At 42.9% G+C, this 15,167-nt stretch overlaps 1 protein-coding gene across 6 annotated transcripts in view; it reads right to left on the reverse strand.

Moving 5' to 3' along the window:
- The window catches only part of DHX57 (DExH-box helicase 57), a 77,180-nt gene that overhangs the window by 28,251 nt on the left and 33,762 nt on the right, over positions 1 to 15,167 (reverse strand). For all 6 annotated transcript variants that reach the window (XM_021924766.2, XM_003908534.3, XM_009184029.4 and 3 more), the window contains 2 exons: positions 11,545 to 11,661; positions 1,383 to 1,479 (listed from right to left, as the gene is read on the reverse strand). In XM_021924766.2, the coding sequence (XP_021780458.2) occupies positions 1,383 to 1,479; positions 11,545 to 11,661 (214 nt within the window). The remainder of the gene's footprint in view (positions 1 to 1,382; positions 1,480 to 11,544; positions 11,662 to 15,167) is intronic.

Below are 15,167 nucleotides of genomic sequence, written 5' to 3' on the forward strand. Positions count from 1 at the left end.
AGAAAGCTGAGGGGGGCAGATCACCTGAGGTCAGGAGTTCGAGACCAGCCTAGCCAACATGGTGAAACCTCGTCTGTACTAAAAATACAAACATTAGCCAAGTGTGTTGGGGGGCACCTGTAATCCCAGCTACTTGGGAGGCTGAGGCAGGTGAATCACTTGAGCCCAGTAGGCAGAGGTTGCAGTAAGCTGAGATCCCGCCATTGCACTCTAGCCTGGGTGACAATAGTGAGACTCTGTCTCAAAAAATAAAATAAAAATAAATAAATAAATGGTAAAGTCCTTTCTGATTTTGACAAAATATTTACTTAGTTCTAGGAACCAAAAACCTCATACCAACTTGGGAAAAATGCTGGAGTGTAATTCAGTAATAAATAATGAGGAGGAATAAATAATTGATATTCTACAAGCAACAAGCCTAGTGCAAACTAACCAGCAAAGAATCATTCTTCCTTTAAATACAGAGAAGAGCTTGTAATCCCAGCTACTTGGGAGGCTGAGGCAGGAGAATCACTTGAATCTGGGAGGCGGAGGTTGCAGTGAGCCGAGTTCATGCCACTGCACTCCAGCCTGGGCCACAGAGCGAGACTCCGTCTCAAAAAAAAAAAAAAAATAGAGAGAGAGAGAGAGAGAGAAGAGAGGCGATAACAATGATGTAACCTCAGAAACTTCATTCTTACATTTTTAGGGAGTGTTCATTTGTCAAATAGTTCTCTTCTTAAATATGAAAACACACCTAGTGTGTCTTGCTCCTGGAATCAGAACTACTGAAGATGATTTTCTCCTATAATGGTAGGACTTCTTTGTTGTTACTAACGCTGCCTTTCCCCCACCCTCCCCCACTCTCTGGGGCTCTGACATCTAAAATTACATGCAAATTTGCTGAGTCACTATGCTATGTGAAGAGAATTTTTTTTTTGAAACGGAGTTTCACTCTTGTTGCCCAGGCTGGAGTGCAATGGTGTGAATTCGGCTCACTGCAACCTCCGCCTCCCAGGTTCAAGCTGTTCTCCTGCCTCAGCCTCTCGAGTAGCTGGGTTTACAGGCGCCCGCTACCACACCTGGCTAATTTTGCATTTTCAGTAGAGATGGAGTTTCTCTGCATTCGTTAAGCTGGTCTCGAACTCCTGAACTCAGGTGATCCACCCGCCTCGGCCTCCCAAAGTGCTGGGATTATAGGCATGAGCCACCACACCTGGTCAATATTTTTCTTTAATAAAAGGGGAATAACTGATTTCCTGCAGCAAATAGGTTTGTTCATTTCCAGCTGGCAGAAACAAATGTATGCTCGAAGAGTCGCACTCTTCCAGGGTCCAAAGAGGGTGGTATCTTTACAGGTAACTGCAATGGATGATTAAGAATATAGAAAGCTATTAGCTTACCGATTACTACGTCTGTTGTTGAAAAGAGAATTACACTGTAGCTGTTCATAAAGCATTTTGATTTCTGCTAGTCCTGGTAAAAATACAAGTATAGCACCTGGGTATATAAAAAGAGTCAATATGTGGGTAAGCATAGGCACAGAAAAGAAACAATGAAATTTTTTTTTTAAAAACAATCAATATGATAAATGAAGTAAATGAAACACTAATATAGATTATAAAGCTGTTTTTAACCAAAATATGCAATAATCTGAGAATTTCGCCTGTGGTCTCAGCTACTCGGCAGGCTGAGGTAGGAGGGTCGCTTGAGCCAGGGAGGTGGAGGTTGCAGTAAGCCAAGATTGCACCACTGCACTCTAGCCTGGGTGACAGAGCGAGACCCTTTTAAAAAAAAAAAAAAAAAAAAGAAAAAAGAAATTTTCACTATCATTTTTATTTTCTTTGTAAAGTCTCAGAGGATTTAAAGAAATAAAAAATTACATGTTTTATATATTCTCTGACTTAATAAGGACAAAATGGAGATTTATCCTTCTATAACCAGAAAAACTGAGGTGTGGAAAAGTATAATGTCTATCAGTATAATGCCAAGAATTATTAGCTAAGCTCTTTTTTTTATTTTAATTTTTAGTTTTTGAGACAAGGCCTTGCTCTGTCACCCAGGCTGAAGTACAGTTGCATGATCACGGCTCACTGCAGCCTCAACCTCCCCAGGCTCAGGTGATTTTCCTACCTTAGCCTCCTGTGTAGTTGGGACTACAGGTATGCGCCATCAATTTTTTATGTTTTTAATAGAGACAGGGTTTCGCCATGTTGCCCAGTCTGGTCTCAACCTCCTGGACTCAAGTGATCCACACACCTCAGCCTCCTAAAATGCTGGGTTTATAGGCGTAAGCCACTGTGCCTGGCCTAGCTAAGCTCTTTAAATACACTTTTTCAGTACACTGGTTATTTTTTTTGTTTGTTTTTGAGACAGCGTCTTGCTCTGTTGCCTAGGCTGAAGTGCAATGATGTGATCTTGGCTCACTGCAACCTCCGCCTCCTGGGTTCGAGCGGTTCTTCTGCCTCAGCCTCCTGAGTAGCTGGGATTACAGGCGCGCGCCCCACACCCGGCTAATTTTTGTATATTTAGTAGAGACGGGTTTCACCATGTTGGTCAGGCTGGTCTCGAACTCCTGACCTCATGATCTGCCTGCCTTGGCCTCCCAAAGTGCTGGAATTACAGGCGTGAGCCACCGCACTTGGCCCCACTGGCTACTTTCTATTTCTTTCTTTTTTTAATTTTTTAGAGACGAGGTCTCACTGTACTGCCCAGGCTGGTCTTGAACTCTTGAGCCCAAGCAATCTTTCTGCTTTAGCCTCCCGAGTAGTTGGGACTACAGGCATGCACCACTGCACCTGGCCTTGACATTAAATTTCTATAGGAAGAGGTATTCTCCTAACCTTATAAGATAGGAAGACTATTCTCTCTATTAATAAATAAAATCCATAAACATTTTACTGGAAATGAGAAAAGGAAACTATAACTGGCTGGCCAATCTGGTAATCTAAATTCAGATATATTTTAGAGACAGCCCATTAACTAACCCTATCATATTAACAGTTTATGGGCTTTTAAATTTTACATTAAAGAAAATAAGCATGAAAACTGATTATAGTATATTTCTGTGTGAAGAGCAGTCACTCACTCAACAATAGTCACCTTCTTTTGTGCTTTATTCAGGGAGAAAAATGGTACTGTTTTCACCAGCCTCTCCTTTATTCCCACAAATATTTATTGGGTACCTACGTCAGCTCCATGTGAAGTGCAATGGGATATAAAACAAGCATCTGTCAGCAGAGAACTCATAACCTATTATTCAGTCATAGTTCTCCTTCCCACTAAATAAATGAGGAATCTGAATTATCACAAAACTGGAACTCTGATGAAGGCTGAAAGAGATCTTACAGCCTTTAAAAAAAATACTTCATAGTAACAAAGAATGCTCCCGTATATTATCTCATTTAATCCTCATAGCCATCCACTGAGAAGGTTATTAGTGGCCAGGCATAGTGGCTCAGGTCTGTAATCTCAGCACTTTAAGAGGCTGAGGTGGGTGGATCACTTGAGGTCAAGAGTTCGAGACTAGCCTGACCAACATGGTGAAATCCCATCTCTACTAAAAATACAAAAATTAGCCTGGCATGGTGGTACATGCCTGTAATCCCAGCTACTCAGGAGACGGAGGCACGAGAATCACTTGAACACAGGAAGTGGAGGTTGCAGTGAGCCGAGACTGTGCCATTGCACTTCACCCCGGGCCACAGAGCGAGACTCCGTCTCAATTAAAAAAAAAAAAAAAAAAAAAAGAAGGCTACTAGTACCCCTACTAGTGACTCAGTAACTTCAGACTCAGGTCACAGAGTTAGTAAGCATGGAGCTTGGACACAAACCTAGGGTTTCTGGCATCAGATCCATGTTCTTTCCATTACATACCCCATGATCCTCTCTGCTAAAATGCCACAAAATTTTATTGAGGTCAGGTGTGGTGGTTCATGCCTGTAATCCCAGCACTTTGAGAGGCTAAAATGGGAAGACTGCTTGAGCCTAGGAGTTTGAGACCAGTCTGGGCAACATAGGGAGACACCGTCTCTACAAAAAATTAAAAATTTAGTAGGGCATGGTGGCACATGCCTGTGGTCCCAGCTACTCAAGACGCTGATGGAAATTGTAGGATTGCTTAAGCCAGGAAGTTGGGGCCGCAGTGACCCGTGATCGGGCCACTGAACTCTAGCCTGAGAGACAAAGTGAAACTCTGTCTCAAAAAGAAAAATTTAAAAAATTATTTATTAAAAGAGAAGATAAGCAAAAAGAAAAATACAAAGAAAAAAAAGCCACAAAATTAAAGAATGATAAAACACACTATTATATGTGAATTGAAAATTTTGTCTATATTTTTATGTGCCTCATCTGTCCGGGATATCTTTAATGTTCACAAATATGTCACATATGTCACTGACTTCCTAGTCACTATATCTACTCTGCTTTAAATTTAGGTAATTTTCTTTCTTTCTTTTTTTTTTTGAGACTTGTCCCCCAGGCTGCCAGGCTGGAGTGCAACGGTGTAATTTTGGCTGGCTGCAACCTCTGCCTCCTGGGTTCAAGCAATTCTCCTGCCTTAGCCTCCGAGGAGCTGGGATTACAAAATTTAGGTACTTTTCTAACATTTCTTCTTCATTTATGATTTTTTTGCTATGCTGGATTTTTTTCTTTTTCTTTTCTTTTTTTTTTTTGAGACAGAGTTTCGTTCTTATTGCCCAGGCTGGAGTGCAATGGCGTGATCTTGGCTCACTGCAAACTCCACCTCCGGGTTCAAGCAATTCTCCTGCCTCAGCCTCCCGAGTAGCTGGGATTACAGGCATGCACCACCACACCCGGCTAATTTTGTATTTTTAGTAGAGATGAGGTTTCTCCATGTTTGTCAGGCTGGTCTTGAACTCCCAACCTCAGGTGATCCGCCCACCTCGGCCTCCCAAAATGCTGGGATTACAGGCATGAGCCACCTCACCCGGCTGATTTTTTTCAACAATAGTCTTCTCCTTTGGAATGAAACAACATAGGCTGGGCGCGGTGGCTCACGCCTGTAATCCCAGCACTTTGGGAGGCCAAGGCAGGTGGATCATCTGAGGTCAGGAGTTCCAGACCAGCTTGGCCAACATAGTGAAACCCCGTCTCTACTAAAAATACAAAAAAATTAGCCAGGCATGGTGGTGGGCACCTGTAATCCCAGCTACTCGGAAGGCTGAGGCAGGAGAATCACTTGAACCCAGGAGGCAGAGGCAGTGAGCCGAGATCGCACCGTTGCACTCCACAGCGAGACTTTGTCACACATACACACAAAAAAAAAATTACAAAAATTAGCTGGGGGACATGGTGGTGCACACCTGTAGTCCCAGTTACTTGGAAGGCTGAGACAGGAGAATTGCTTCATCCTGGGAGACAGAGGTTGCAGTGAGCCGAGATCCTGCCACTGCACTCCAGCCTGGGTGACAGAGCAAGACTGTCTCAAAAAAAAAAAAAAAAAAAAAGAAACAAGATATTCAGTCCAGTGAAGTGATACTGCATTAGCCAATACTCACTACTTGCCAAGTAAAAATAAGGCATTTAAATAATTTTTTATGGCTCACAAGTCTCTTTAGACGACCACACAATGGGCCGGGTGTGGTGGCTCACGCCTGTAGTCCCAGCACTTTCGGAGGCCGACTCAGGCAGATTATCTGAGTCAGGAATTCGATACCAGCCTGGCCAACACTGTGAAACCCCATCTCTACTAAAAATACAAAAATTAGCCAGGTGTGATGGCACATGCCTATAGTCCCAGCTACTCGGGAGGCTGAGGCAGGAGAATTGCTTGAACCCAGGAGGTGGAGGTTGCAGAGCTGAGATTGAACCACTGCACCTCCATTGCCTGGGTGACAGAGACTCTGTCTCAAAAAAAAAAAAAAAAAGGAAAAGAAAACCATGTAATGATTAAAGTGTAAGCAGAAAAAAGCAGCCATTCCCATTTCTCTTCTTTATGACTACATAAATATATATATTTTTTATATATATATATATATATTTTTTTTGAGATGGAGTCTCGCGCTGTCGCCCAGGCTGGAGTGCAGTGGCCAGATCTCAGCTCACTGCAAGCTCCGCCTCCCGGGTTCACGCCATTCTCCGGCCTCAGCCTCCCGAGTAGCTGGGACTACAGGCGCTGCCACCTCGCCCGGCTATTTTTTGTATTTCTTAGTAGAGACGGGGTTTCACCGTGTTAGCCAGGATGGTCTCGATCTCCTGACCTCGTGATCCGCCCATCTCGGCCTCCCAAAGTGCTGGGATTACAGGCTTGAGCCACCGCGCCCGGCCTATTTTTTTTTTTTTAAGAGACAGAGTCTTGCTCTGTTACCCAGGTTGGAGTGAAATGGCGCAATCTTGGCTCACTGCAACCTCCACATCCTGGGTTCAATGACTCTCCTGCCTCAGCCTCCCAAGTAGCTGGGCTTACAGGTGCCCATCACCATGTCTGGCTAATTTTTGTATTTTTAGTAGAGATGGGGTTTTGCCATGTTGGCTAGGCTGGTCTTGAACTCCTGACTTTAGGTGATCCGCCCACCTCGCCCTCCCAAAGTGCCCAAGGTGGGCATTACAAGCATGATCTACCATGCCCAGCCCACATAAAGTAATTTTTTGATCTATTATTCCATTTAATGATTACATTCATTTATTCATGCAACAAACATTTACTCTGTACCTAAATATTCTAGGCACTGTTCTAGGGTCTGAGAAATATAGTGGTTAACAAGAACGGTCTATTCTTTTTCTTTCTTTTTTTTAAGACGGAGTTTTGCTCTTGTTGCTTGGTGGTGAGCCAGGGCGCCTGGCTGAAATCTCTACTCTTAAGGAGCTTACATCCTATTGAAGGAGGTAGTCAGTATGCAAAATTCTAATTTCAGACATTGTTAAGTGCTACAATTAAAATGAATTATTTTATTTTATTTTTTGAGATGGAGTCATGCTCTTGTAGCCCAGGCTGGAGAGCAGTGGCACGATCTTGGCTCACTGTAACCTCCGCCTCCTGAGTTCAAGCGATTCTCCTGCCTCAGTCTCCTGAGTAGCTGGGATTACAGGCGCCCGCCACCATGCCCAGCTAGGTTTTGTATTTTTAGTAGAGATGAGGTTTCCCCATGTTTGCCAGGCTGGTCTCAAACTCCTGACCTCAAGTGATCCGGCTGCCTCGGCTTCCCAAAGTGCTGGGATTACAGGCGTGAGCCATAGCACCCAGCCTATTTTTAGATATTATGATAGAGTAAGGGGAGTAGGGCAAGATAACAGATAGGGTGGTCTGTAGAGGTAAATTGAGAAGAAACCTGAAGAAAATAAAGGATTTAGTTAAGAGAAGATTTGGAGTATTAATTCTAGGGACAAGGGACTGCAAGTGAAGTTAAGAAGGCTCTCGGGATGGGAAGACAGTGAGTGGAGAAAAGTAGTGATTACTCTGTGTACAGTAGTAGTAATAGTGTTTAACCATAATAAGCGTTCAGTTGATCCTCGAACAACACAGGTTTGCACGGCACGAGTCTACTCATTGACAATTTTTTTTCAATGAATATATTGGAAAATTTTTGGAGATTTGTGACAATTTGAAAAAAACTAGCACACAAACTGCATAGCCTAGAAATATGAAAAAAATTAAGAAAGAGACATGTCATGAATGCATAAGACACCTATAGATACTAGCCTATTTTATTATTTATATCATGAAATAGTATATCATAAAATACACACAAACCTATTATAAAGAGTTAAATTTATCAAAACTGCAGTATTAAATCAGGCCAGGTGCGGTGGCTCATCCCTGTAATCCCAGCACTTTGGGAGGCTGAGGTGGGCAGATCACCTGAGGCTGGGAGTTCGAGACCAGCCTGATCAACACGGTGAAACCCCGTCTCTACTAAAAAAATAAAAATTAGCCGGGTATGGTGGCGCATGCCTGTAATCCCAGCTGAGGCAGGAGAATCACTTGAACCTGGAAGGCAGAGGTTGCGGTGAGCCGAGATCGCGCCACTGCACTCCAGCCTGGTCAACAACAGCGAAACTCCTTCTCAAAAAAAAAAAAAAAAAAAAAAAAAGCAGTATTAAATCACAACTGAATGCAGTGAACTATAGTGCAGTATACTGGTGTAATAACTTTATTAAAAAAATGATTTTGTAGCCACCTCCTGTTGCTACTGCAGTGAGCTCAAATGTTGTGAGAATCCACTTAAAAAATGTATTGTGACACTAATCATCTCCAAGTAAGTCATTTGCTTTGTCAGAAAATTATATATTACAGTAAAAAGTGATCTTTGTGGTTCTTGTGCATTTTTCATTGTGTTTAGTGGAATACTGTAAACCTTGAATAACATCATGGACCTATAAAAAGTGCCACTAGTGATGCTGTAAGTACTCCCGAGAAGCAGAGAAAAGTCATGATATTACATGCAAAAGGTGAATTGCTGAACATGTACTGCAGATGGAGGTCTGTAACTGTGGTTGCCTGCCATTTCCAGATAAATGAATCCAGAGTAAGGGCCATTGTGAAAGAAGAAAAAGAAATTTGTGAAGCTGTCACTGCAGCTACGCCAGCAAGTGTGAAAACCCTGTGCTTTTTGAGAAATACCTTTTTATCTCATTGAAAATGTAGTTTTTATGTGGGTGCAAGATTGCTATAAGGCATACCTATATGATTCAAGAAAAAACAAAGTATTATATGACAACTTAAAGCAAATGGAAGGGAGGATCTAAAGCTGGGAAATTTAATGCCAGCAAAGGATAGTTTGATAATTTTAGAAAGAGGTTTGGCTTTTAAAATATCAAGATAACAGAAGCAGCAGTTTCTGCTGACCAAGAGGCATCAGATGATGAGTTCCCAGATGCCATTAAGAAAATCATTGAGGAGAAACGATATCTGCCTGAAAAGGTTTCAAATAACTGATGAAAGTGCCCTCTTCTGGAAAAAAAATGCCACAAAGGACATTTATTAGTAAGGAAGAGAAATGAGTACCAGGATTTAAGGCAGGAAGGGATAAGCTAACTCTACTCTTTTGTGCAAATGTAGTCGGGTTCATGATCAGCACTGCCCTGTCTATAAAGTTAACCCCTGGTCTTGAAGGGAAAGAAGAAACACCAGCTGTCAGTGTTCTGGTTGTAAAAGAAAGGCTGGCCAGTGGGAACCCCTTTTCTGGACTGGTTCCATCAATGCTTTGTCCCTGGAATCAGGAAGTACCTTGCCAAAGTTCTTTTCATATTGGACAGTGCCACTGGCCACCCAGAACCCCATGAGTTCAACATCGAAGACACTGAAGTGGTCTACTTGCCCCTAAACACGTCTCTAATTTTGCCTCTATATTAGGAGTTCATGAGGACCTTTAAGGCTCATTATACAGGGTACTTTATGGAAAGGACTGTCAATGCTACAAAAGAGAATTCTGATAGAGAGAACATCATGAATGTCTGGAAGGATTATTCCCTTGAAGATGCCACGGGAGTTACAAAAAAAAGTGCAAAAGCCATCAAGCCTAAAACAATAAACTGATGCTGGACAAAGCTGTGTCCAGATGTACATGACTGCACAGGATTTATAAGACAATTGAGAAAATCATAAAAGAGATTATGGATATAGAATAAAGGTGGGGAGATGGTGGCAGTGGTGAAGGATTTCAAGATATGGATCTTGGAGAAATTCAAGAGCCAGCAAACACCACAGCAGGGGAATTAACAGAAGACGACTTGATGGAGATGAATGCTTCCGAACCAGTGCCAGACAATGAGGAAGACATAGAAGCAGCAGCAGTGCCAGCAAACAAACTGACATTAGACAATCTGGCAGAAAGGTTCAAGACTACTTTTAACTTCTATTATGACATGGACCATTCTATGATACAGCACTGAAACCAAAGCAAACAGGGGAAGGATTGGTACTATATAGGAACATTTTTAAAGAAATGAAAGAGCAAAGGCAGACAGAAATTATAATATGTTTCCTTAATGTTGCAATGAGCATGCATCCCTCTTCTGCCTCCCCTTCCACTTCTTCCACCTCTGCCACCCCTGAGACAGCAAGAGGAACCCCTCCTCTTCCTCCTCCTCAGCCTGCTCAATGTAAAGGCAACAAAGATGAAGACCTTTATGATAATCTGCTTCCACTTAATGAATAGTAAATATATTTTCTCTTCCTTATAACTTTTTAAGTTACATTTTCTTCTCTTTAGCTTACTTTATTATAAGAATACAGTATGTATGCCAGGTGCAGTGGCTCACGCCTGTAATCCCAGCACTTTGGGAGGCCAAGGTGGGCCGATCACCTGAGGTCAGCAGTTCACGACCAGACTGGCCAACATGGCAAAACCCTGTCTCTACTAAAACACAAAAATTAGCCGGGTGTGGAGGTGCACACCTGCAGTCCCAGCTACTCGGGAAGCTAAGGCCGGAGGACTGCTTGAACCCGGGAGGAAGAGGTTACAGTGGGCCACCATCATGCCACTGCGCTCCAGCCTGGGCAACAGAGTGAGACCCTGTCTCAAGAAAAAACAAAAACAAACAAACAAAAACCAAAAGAGAATGCAGTATGTAATACATATAACATACAAAACGTGGTGTGTGGTTTTTTTCTGTTTTTTTTTGAGACAGGGTCTTTCTCTGTTGCCTAAGCTGGAGTGTGGTGGTGCAACCATGGCTCACGGCAGCCTCCACCTCTCAGGCTCAGGCAGTCCTCCCACTCCAACCCCTTGCTGGGACTACAGGCATGTGCCACCATGCCTGATTAATTTTTGCATTTTTTTGTAGAGATGGGGTTTTCCAGGCTGATCTCAAACTCCTGGGCTCAAATGATTCACCTGCCTTGGCCTCTCAACGTGCTGGGATTACAAGTGTGAGCCATCACACCTGGCCTGTATTATTATAATTATAATCTCACCAGTATTAGGGGTAGTATCTACTGGGCCTTAACTATACTGTGCTAAGTGCCTTACCTATGGTTTCTTTTAATCCCCAGAATAGTTCTACATAACAGGATTTGTTACTGTCTTCATTTCACAACAAGGAAATTGAAGCATAGAAAAGATAAGGACTAGGCTGGGCATGGTGGCTCACGCCTGTAATCCCAGCACTTTGGGAGGCCGAGGTAGGCAGATCACCTGAGATCGGGAGTTTGAGACCAGCCTGGCCAACACGGAGAAACCCTGTCTCTACTAAAAAATACAAAATTAGCCAGGTGTGGTGGCACATGCCTGTAATCCCAGGTACTCAGGAGGCTGAGGCAGGAGAATCGCTTGAACCTGGGAGGCGGAGATTGCGGTGAGCTGAGATCATGCCATTGTACTCCAGCCTGGGCAAAGAGAGCGAAACTCCATCTCAAAAAAACAAAAAAACCAACCAAACAAACAAACAAAAAGATAAGGACTTTATTCAAGGTTACAAGATTCCTGAATAGCAGAGCTGGGAGGTTTACCAGACTGCAAAGCCTGTGCTCTTAACCCCACTGCCGTGTAGCCTGTGTGCAAAGAGTTTGCATGTAATTCAAACAATCATAAGTAGACTCCCATTTAGCCAAGGACTGAGTGTTTCATTTGTGGATCATTCAGGCCTGAATAAAGAAGCAGTTACCTGGAGGGTAGGAGTGCTTTCCGTCCACAATCCACTCTAATAAGGCCTCTATTAATTCAAGATTCACCTTTTCAAAATCCATGATGGACATTGTTTTGATGACTGACTTGCTAACCCCTGAAAGAAAGAAAGGTAAAAATGAGAAGGATATTTATACCTTGTTGATGTATTTTATTGTATATTTATACCATATACAATTTGCCTGTGAATTAGGTGAGTGTTGGTTTGATTTAATAGCATAGATGTTAACATTTAATGTACTGAAATGAACTTTTTTCTTTATTTATTTAGAGACAGGGTCTTGCTCTGTCACCCAGGCTGGAATGCAGTGGTGTGATCACAGTTCACAGCAGCCTCAACCTCCCAGGTTCAAGTGATCCTCCCATCTCAGCCTCCTGAGTAGCTGGGACTGCAGGCATGCACCACCATGCCTGGTTAATTTAATTTTATTTTTTGTAGACACGGGGTCTTACTGTGTTGCCCAGGCTGGTCTTGAACTCCTGGGGTAAGGCAATCCTCCTGCCTCAGCCTCCCGAAGTGCTGGGATTACAGCCACCACACCCAGCCCACTTTTTTCATTTAGTTTCCCAGAAAATCTAGCCTCATCAGAAGTAAGTTTTGCTTGAACAATGACCTAAAGAGCAGGTTCCTGCCCCTGTTAGAAAGACCCAGACAGGCCAGTTTTTACTCTCCTTGTTCCTTCCCCTCTTTTACCCTTCAAATATTTATTGAAAGCTTGCGTTCTGGAAACAAAATTCAAAGTCAAATACATTTTAGAAACTTCTCCTAGATTCAATCAAATCATGAACGAGATATGCTGTTAGTCCAGGTAACACTAACCTATGGCAATCAATGGACAGAGACCACAACTTTCACCAGCATTTTTATAACAGTGACTCGCTGAACCTTTAGGTTCCTTTGAGAAAATGATAAGTGATGGATTTTCCCTGAAAAATAAATGTGATTGTAATGTCTTCAATAACACCCGTGGAGTCTATTCATAGACCCTCACAATCTCCCCAGTCACAATCTCCTAATCTATCCGTGACCTGGTAAATGATGTAGTTCTGTAGGATGTACTACAAGCCTCAGTTCTTTTATTTTATTATTTTGTTTTATTTTTGAGACAGAGTCTTGCTCTGTCACCCAGGCTGGAGTGCAGTGGCGTGATCTCGGCTCACTGCAACCTCCGCCTCCTGGTTTCAAGCGATTCTCCTGCCTCAGCCTCCTGAGTAGCTGGGATTACAGGCACGTACCACCACAGCCAGCTAATTTTTGTGTTTTTAGTAGAGATGGGGTTTCACCATGTTGGTCAGGTTGGTCTCAAACTCCTAACCTTGTGATCCACCAGCCTCAGCCTCCCAAACTGCTGGGACACAGGCGTGAACCACCGTGCCTGGCCGCCTCAGCTCTTTTAAAAGCAATAGTATATTGTTGGGGTGACTAACTCTTCAAAGACTGCTGTCCTTTCTTCTCAGGCCCTCCTAATGACCTATCGCCCTAACTACAGTTTAATTGGAACAAAATAACTATAGTTGGTACCAAGGAAGGGAAACTTTCTATATGAGAAGTTTGAAGAGGGACAAAAGCAGTTTCCGCTGGGTGTGGTAGCTCATGCCTGTAATCCCAGCACTTTGGGAGGCTGAGATGGGTGGATCACCTGAGGTCAGGAGTTCGAGACGAGCCTGACCAATATGGGGAATCCCCGTCTCTACTAAAAATACAAAAAAAAAAAAAAAAAAAAAAAAAAAAAAAAAAATTAGCCGGGCATGGTGGTGGTGGTGGGTGCCTGTAATCCCAGCTACTTGGGAGGCTGAGATGGGCGGATCACCTGAGGTCAGGAGTTCGAGACGAGCCTGACCAATATGGGGAATCCCTGTCTCTACTAAAAATACAAAAAAAAAAAAAAAAAAAAAAAATTAGCCGGGCATGGTGGTGGTGGTGGGCGCCTGTAATCCCAGCTACTTGGGAGGCTGAGGCAGGAGACTTGCTTGAACCCAGGAGGTGGAGGTTGCAGTGAGCCGAGATCACGCCACTGCACTCCAGCCAGGCAACAGAGCAAGACTCCATCTCAAAAAGAAAAAAAAAGAAAGAAAAAAGCAGTTTTGAAACAATGTTGTTCTAGTGGAGTGAATGCCATGTTGGTCAAAAATGAAAAAAAGGAAGAAACAGGCTGCACAAAAAAGGGTGTGGTTGGGTGAGCAAGGTGGAGCAGGAATCACTTTTCTTTGCCAAGACTCCAAAAAGCCAGACTTTTCAAAAAGAAGAAAGGATCAGCTAATTGAAAAAAGAAAATTGAACATAGTTTTGTTTTTTTAAATTATTATTATTGACACAGGGTCTCACTCTTTTGCTCAGGATGGAATACAGTGGCATGATCATGGCTTACTGCAGCCTTGGCCCTTGGGGTTCAAATGATCTCTCACCTCAGCCTCCTGAGTAGCAGGGACTATAGGTGCATACTACCACACCAGCTAATTTAAAAAAATTTTTAAGAGACAAGGCAGCACCATGTTGCCTAGGCTGGTCTTGAACTCCTGGGCTCAAGCAATCTTCTGGCCTCAGCCTCTCAAAGTGTTGGGATTATAGGCATGAGCCACTGTGCCCAGCCAAATCAATAATATATTTTAAATGACCAATTATTAATTTTTTCAAAGAAAAACTAGAACATGCCTTAAAAATTGAGCTAGGAAACATTATTTAATTTGCTGAAAGGTGAAAGAGAACATTGAGATCAACCAGTTCAAGGCTTTTTTTTTTCTTTTTGAGATGGAGTCTTGCTCTGTTGCCCAGGCTGGAGTGCAGTGGTGTAATCTTGGCTCACTGTAGTCCCCGCCTCCTGGGTTCAAGAGATTCTCATTCCTCAACCTCCCAAACAGGCGTGCGCCACCACGCCTGGCTAATTTTTGTAAGGACTTTAAAACAAAAACAAAAACAAAAACAGAACCAGAAGCTCAGAAAAGCTAAGCAATCAGCCCCGTACCATACAGAAGCTGGTGGCAGAGTCATGTTTCCTGACCTCAAGTCCTCCATTCTCCTTCCTTAAAAAGGAGGTCCCAAAGGTACTTTCTGAACTTTCGTAACCTTTGTGCTTAAAATTAGAAAGTCATGGATTAGATTCAGTGATAATTTTAAAAGAAAACTCCAAAATTCTGAAAGAGATGCCAAAGGGATTTTCTTTTTTTTGAGACAGGGTCTCACTCTGTTGGGACTGGAGTGCACTGGTGCGATCATAGCTCACTGCAACCTTGAATCCCGTTGCTCAAGCAATCCTCCCCCTCAGCCTCCTGAGTAGCTGGACTACAGGTGCCAACCACCATGCTCAGCTAATTTTAAAAAACATTTGTAGTAGAGACAAGGTCTCAATATATTGCCCAGGCTGGTCTTGAACTGCTGGGCTCATGTGATCCTCCTGCCTCAGCCTCCCAAAGTGTTGGGATTACAGGTGTGAGCCACCGTGCCCAACCTCAAAGGAATTTTCTTGTTCCATAATTTAATGGAATAAGGGAATGGGAATTATCAGTTGGTATGATGTATAAAAAGAACACAAATTTTTGAGTTAGACATATTTTAATTAGAATCACAGATCTGTACTTACTAGCTGGGCACTATCCTTGTGGGTT

The sequence above is a fragment of the Papio anubis genome, chromosome 14 (genome assembly GCF_008728515.1).
Source record: "Papio anubis isolate 15944 chromosome 14, Panubis1.0, whole genome shotgun sequence".
NCBI classification, from domain to species: Eukaryota; Metazoa; Chordata; class Mammalia; order Primates; family Cercopithecidae; genus Papio; species Papio anubis.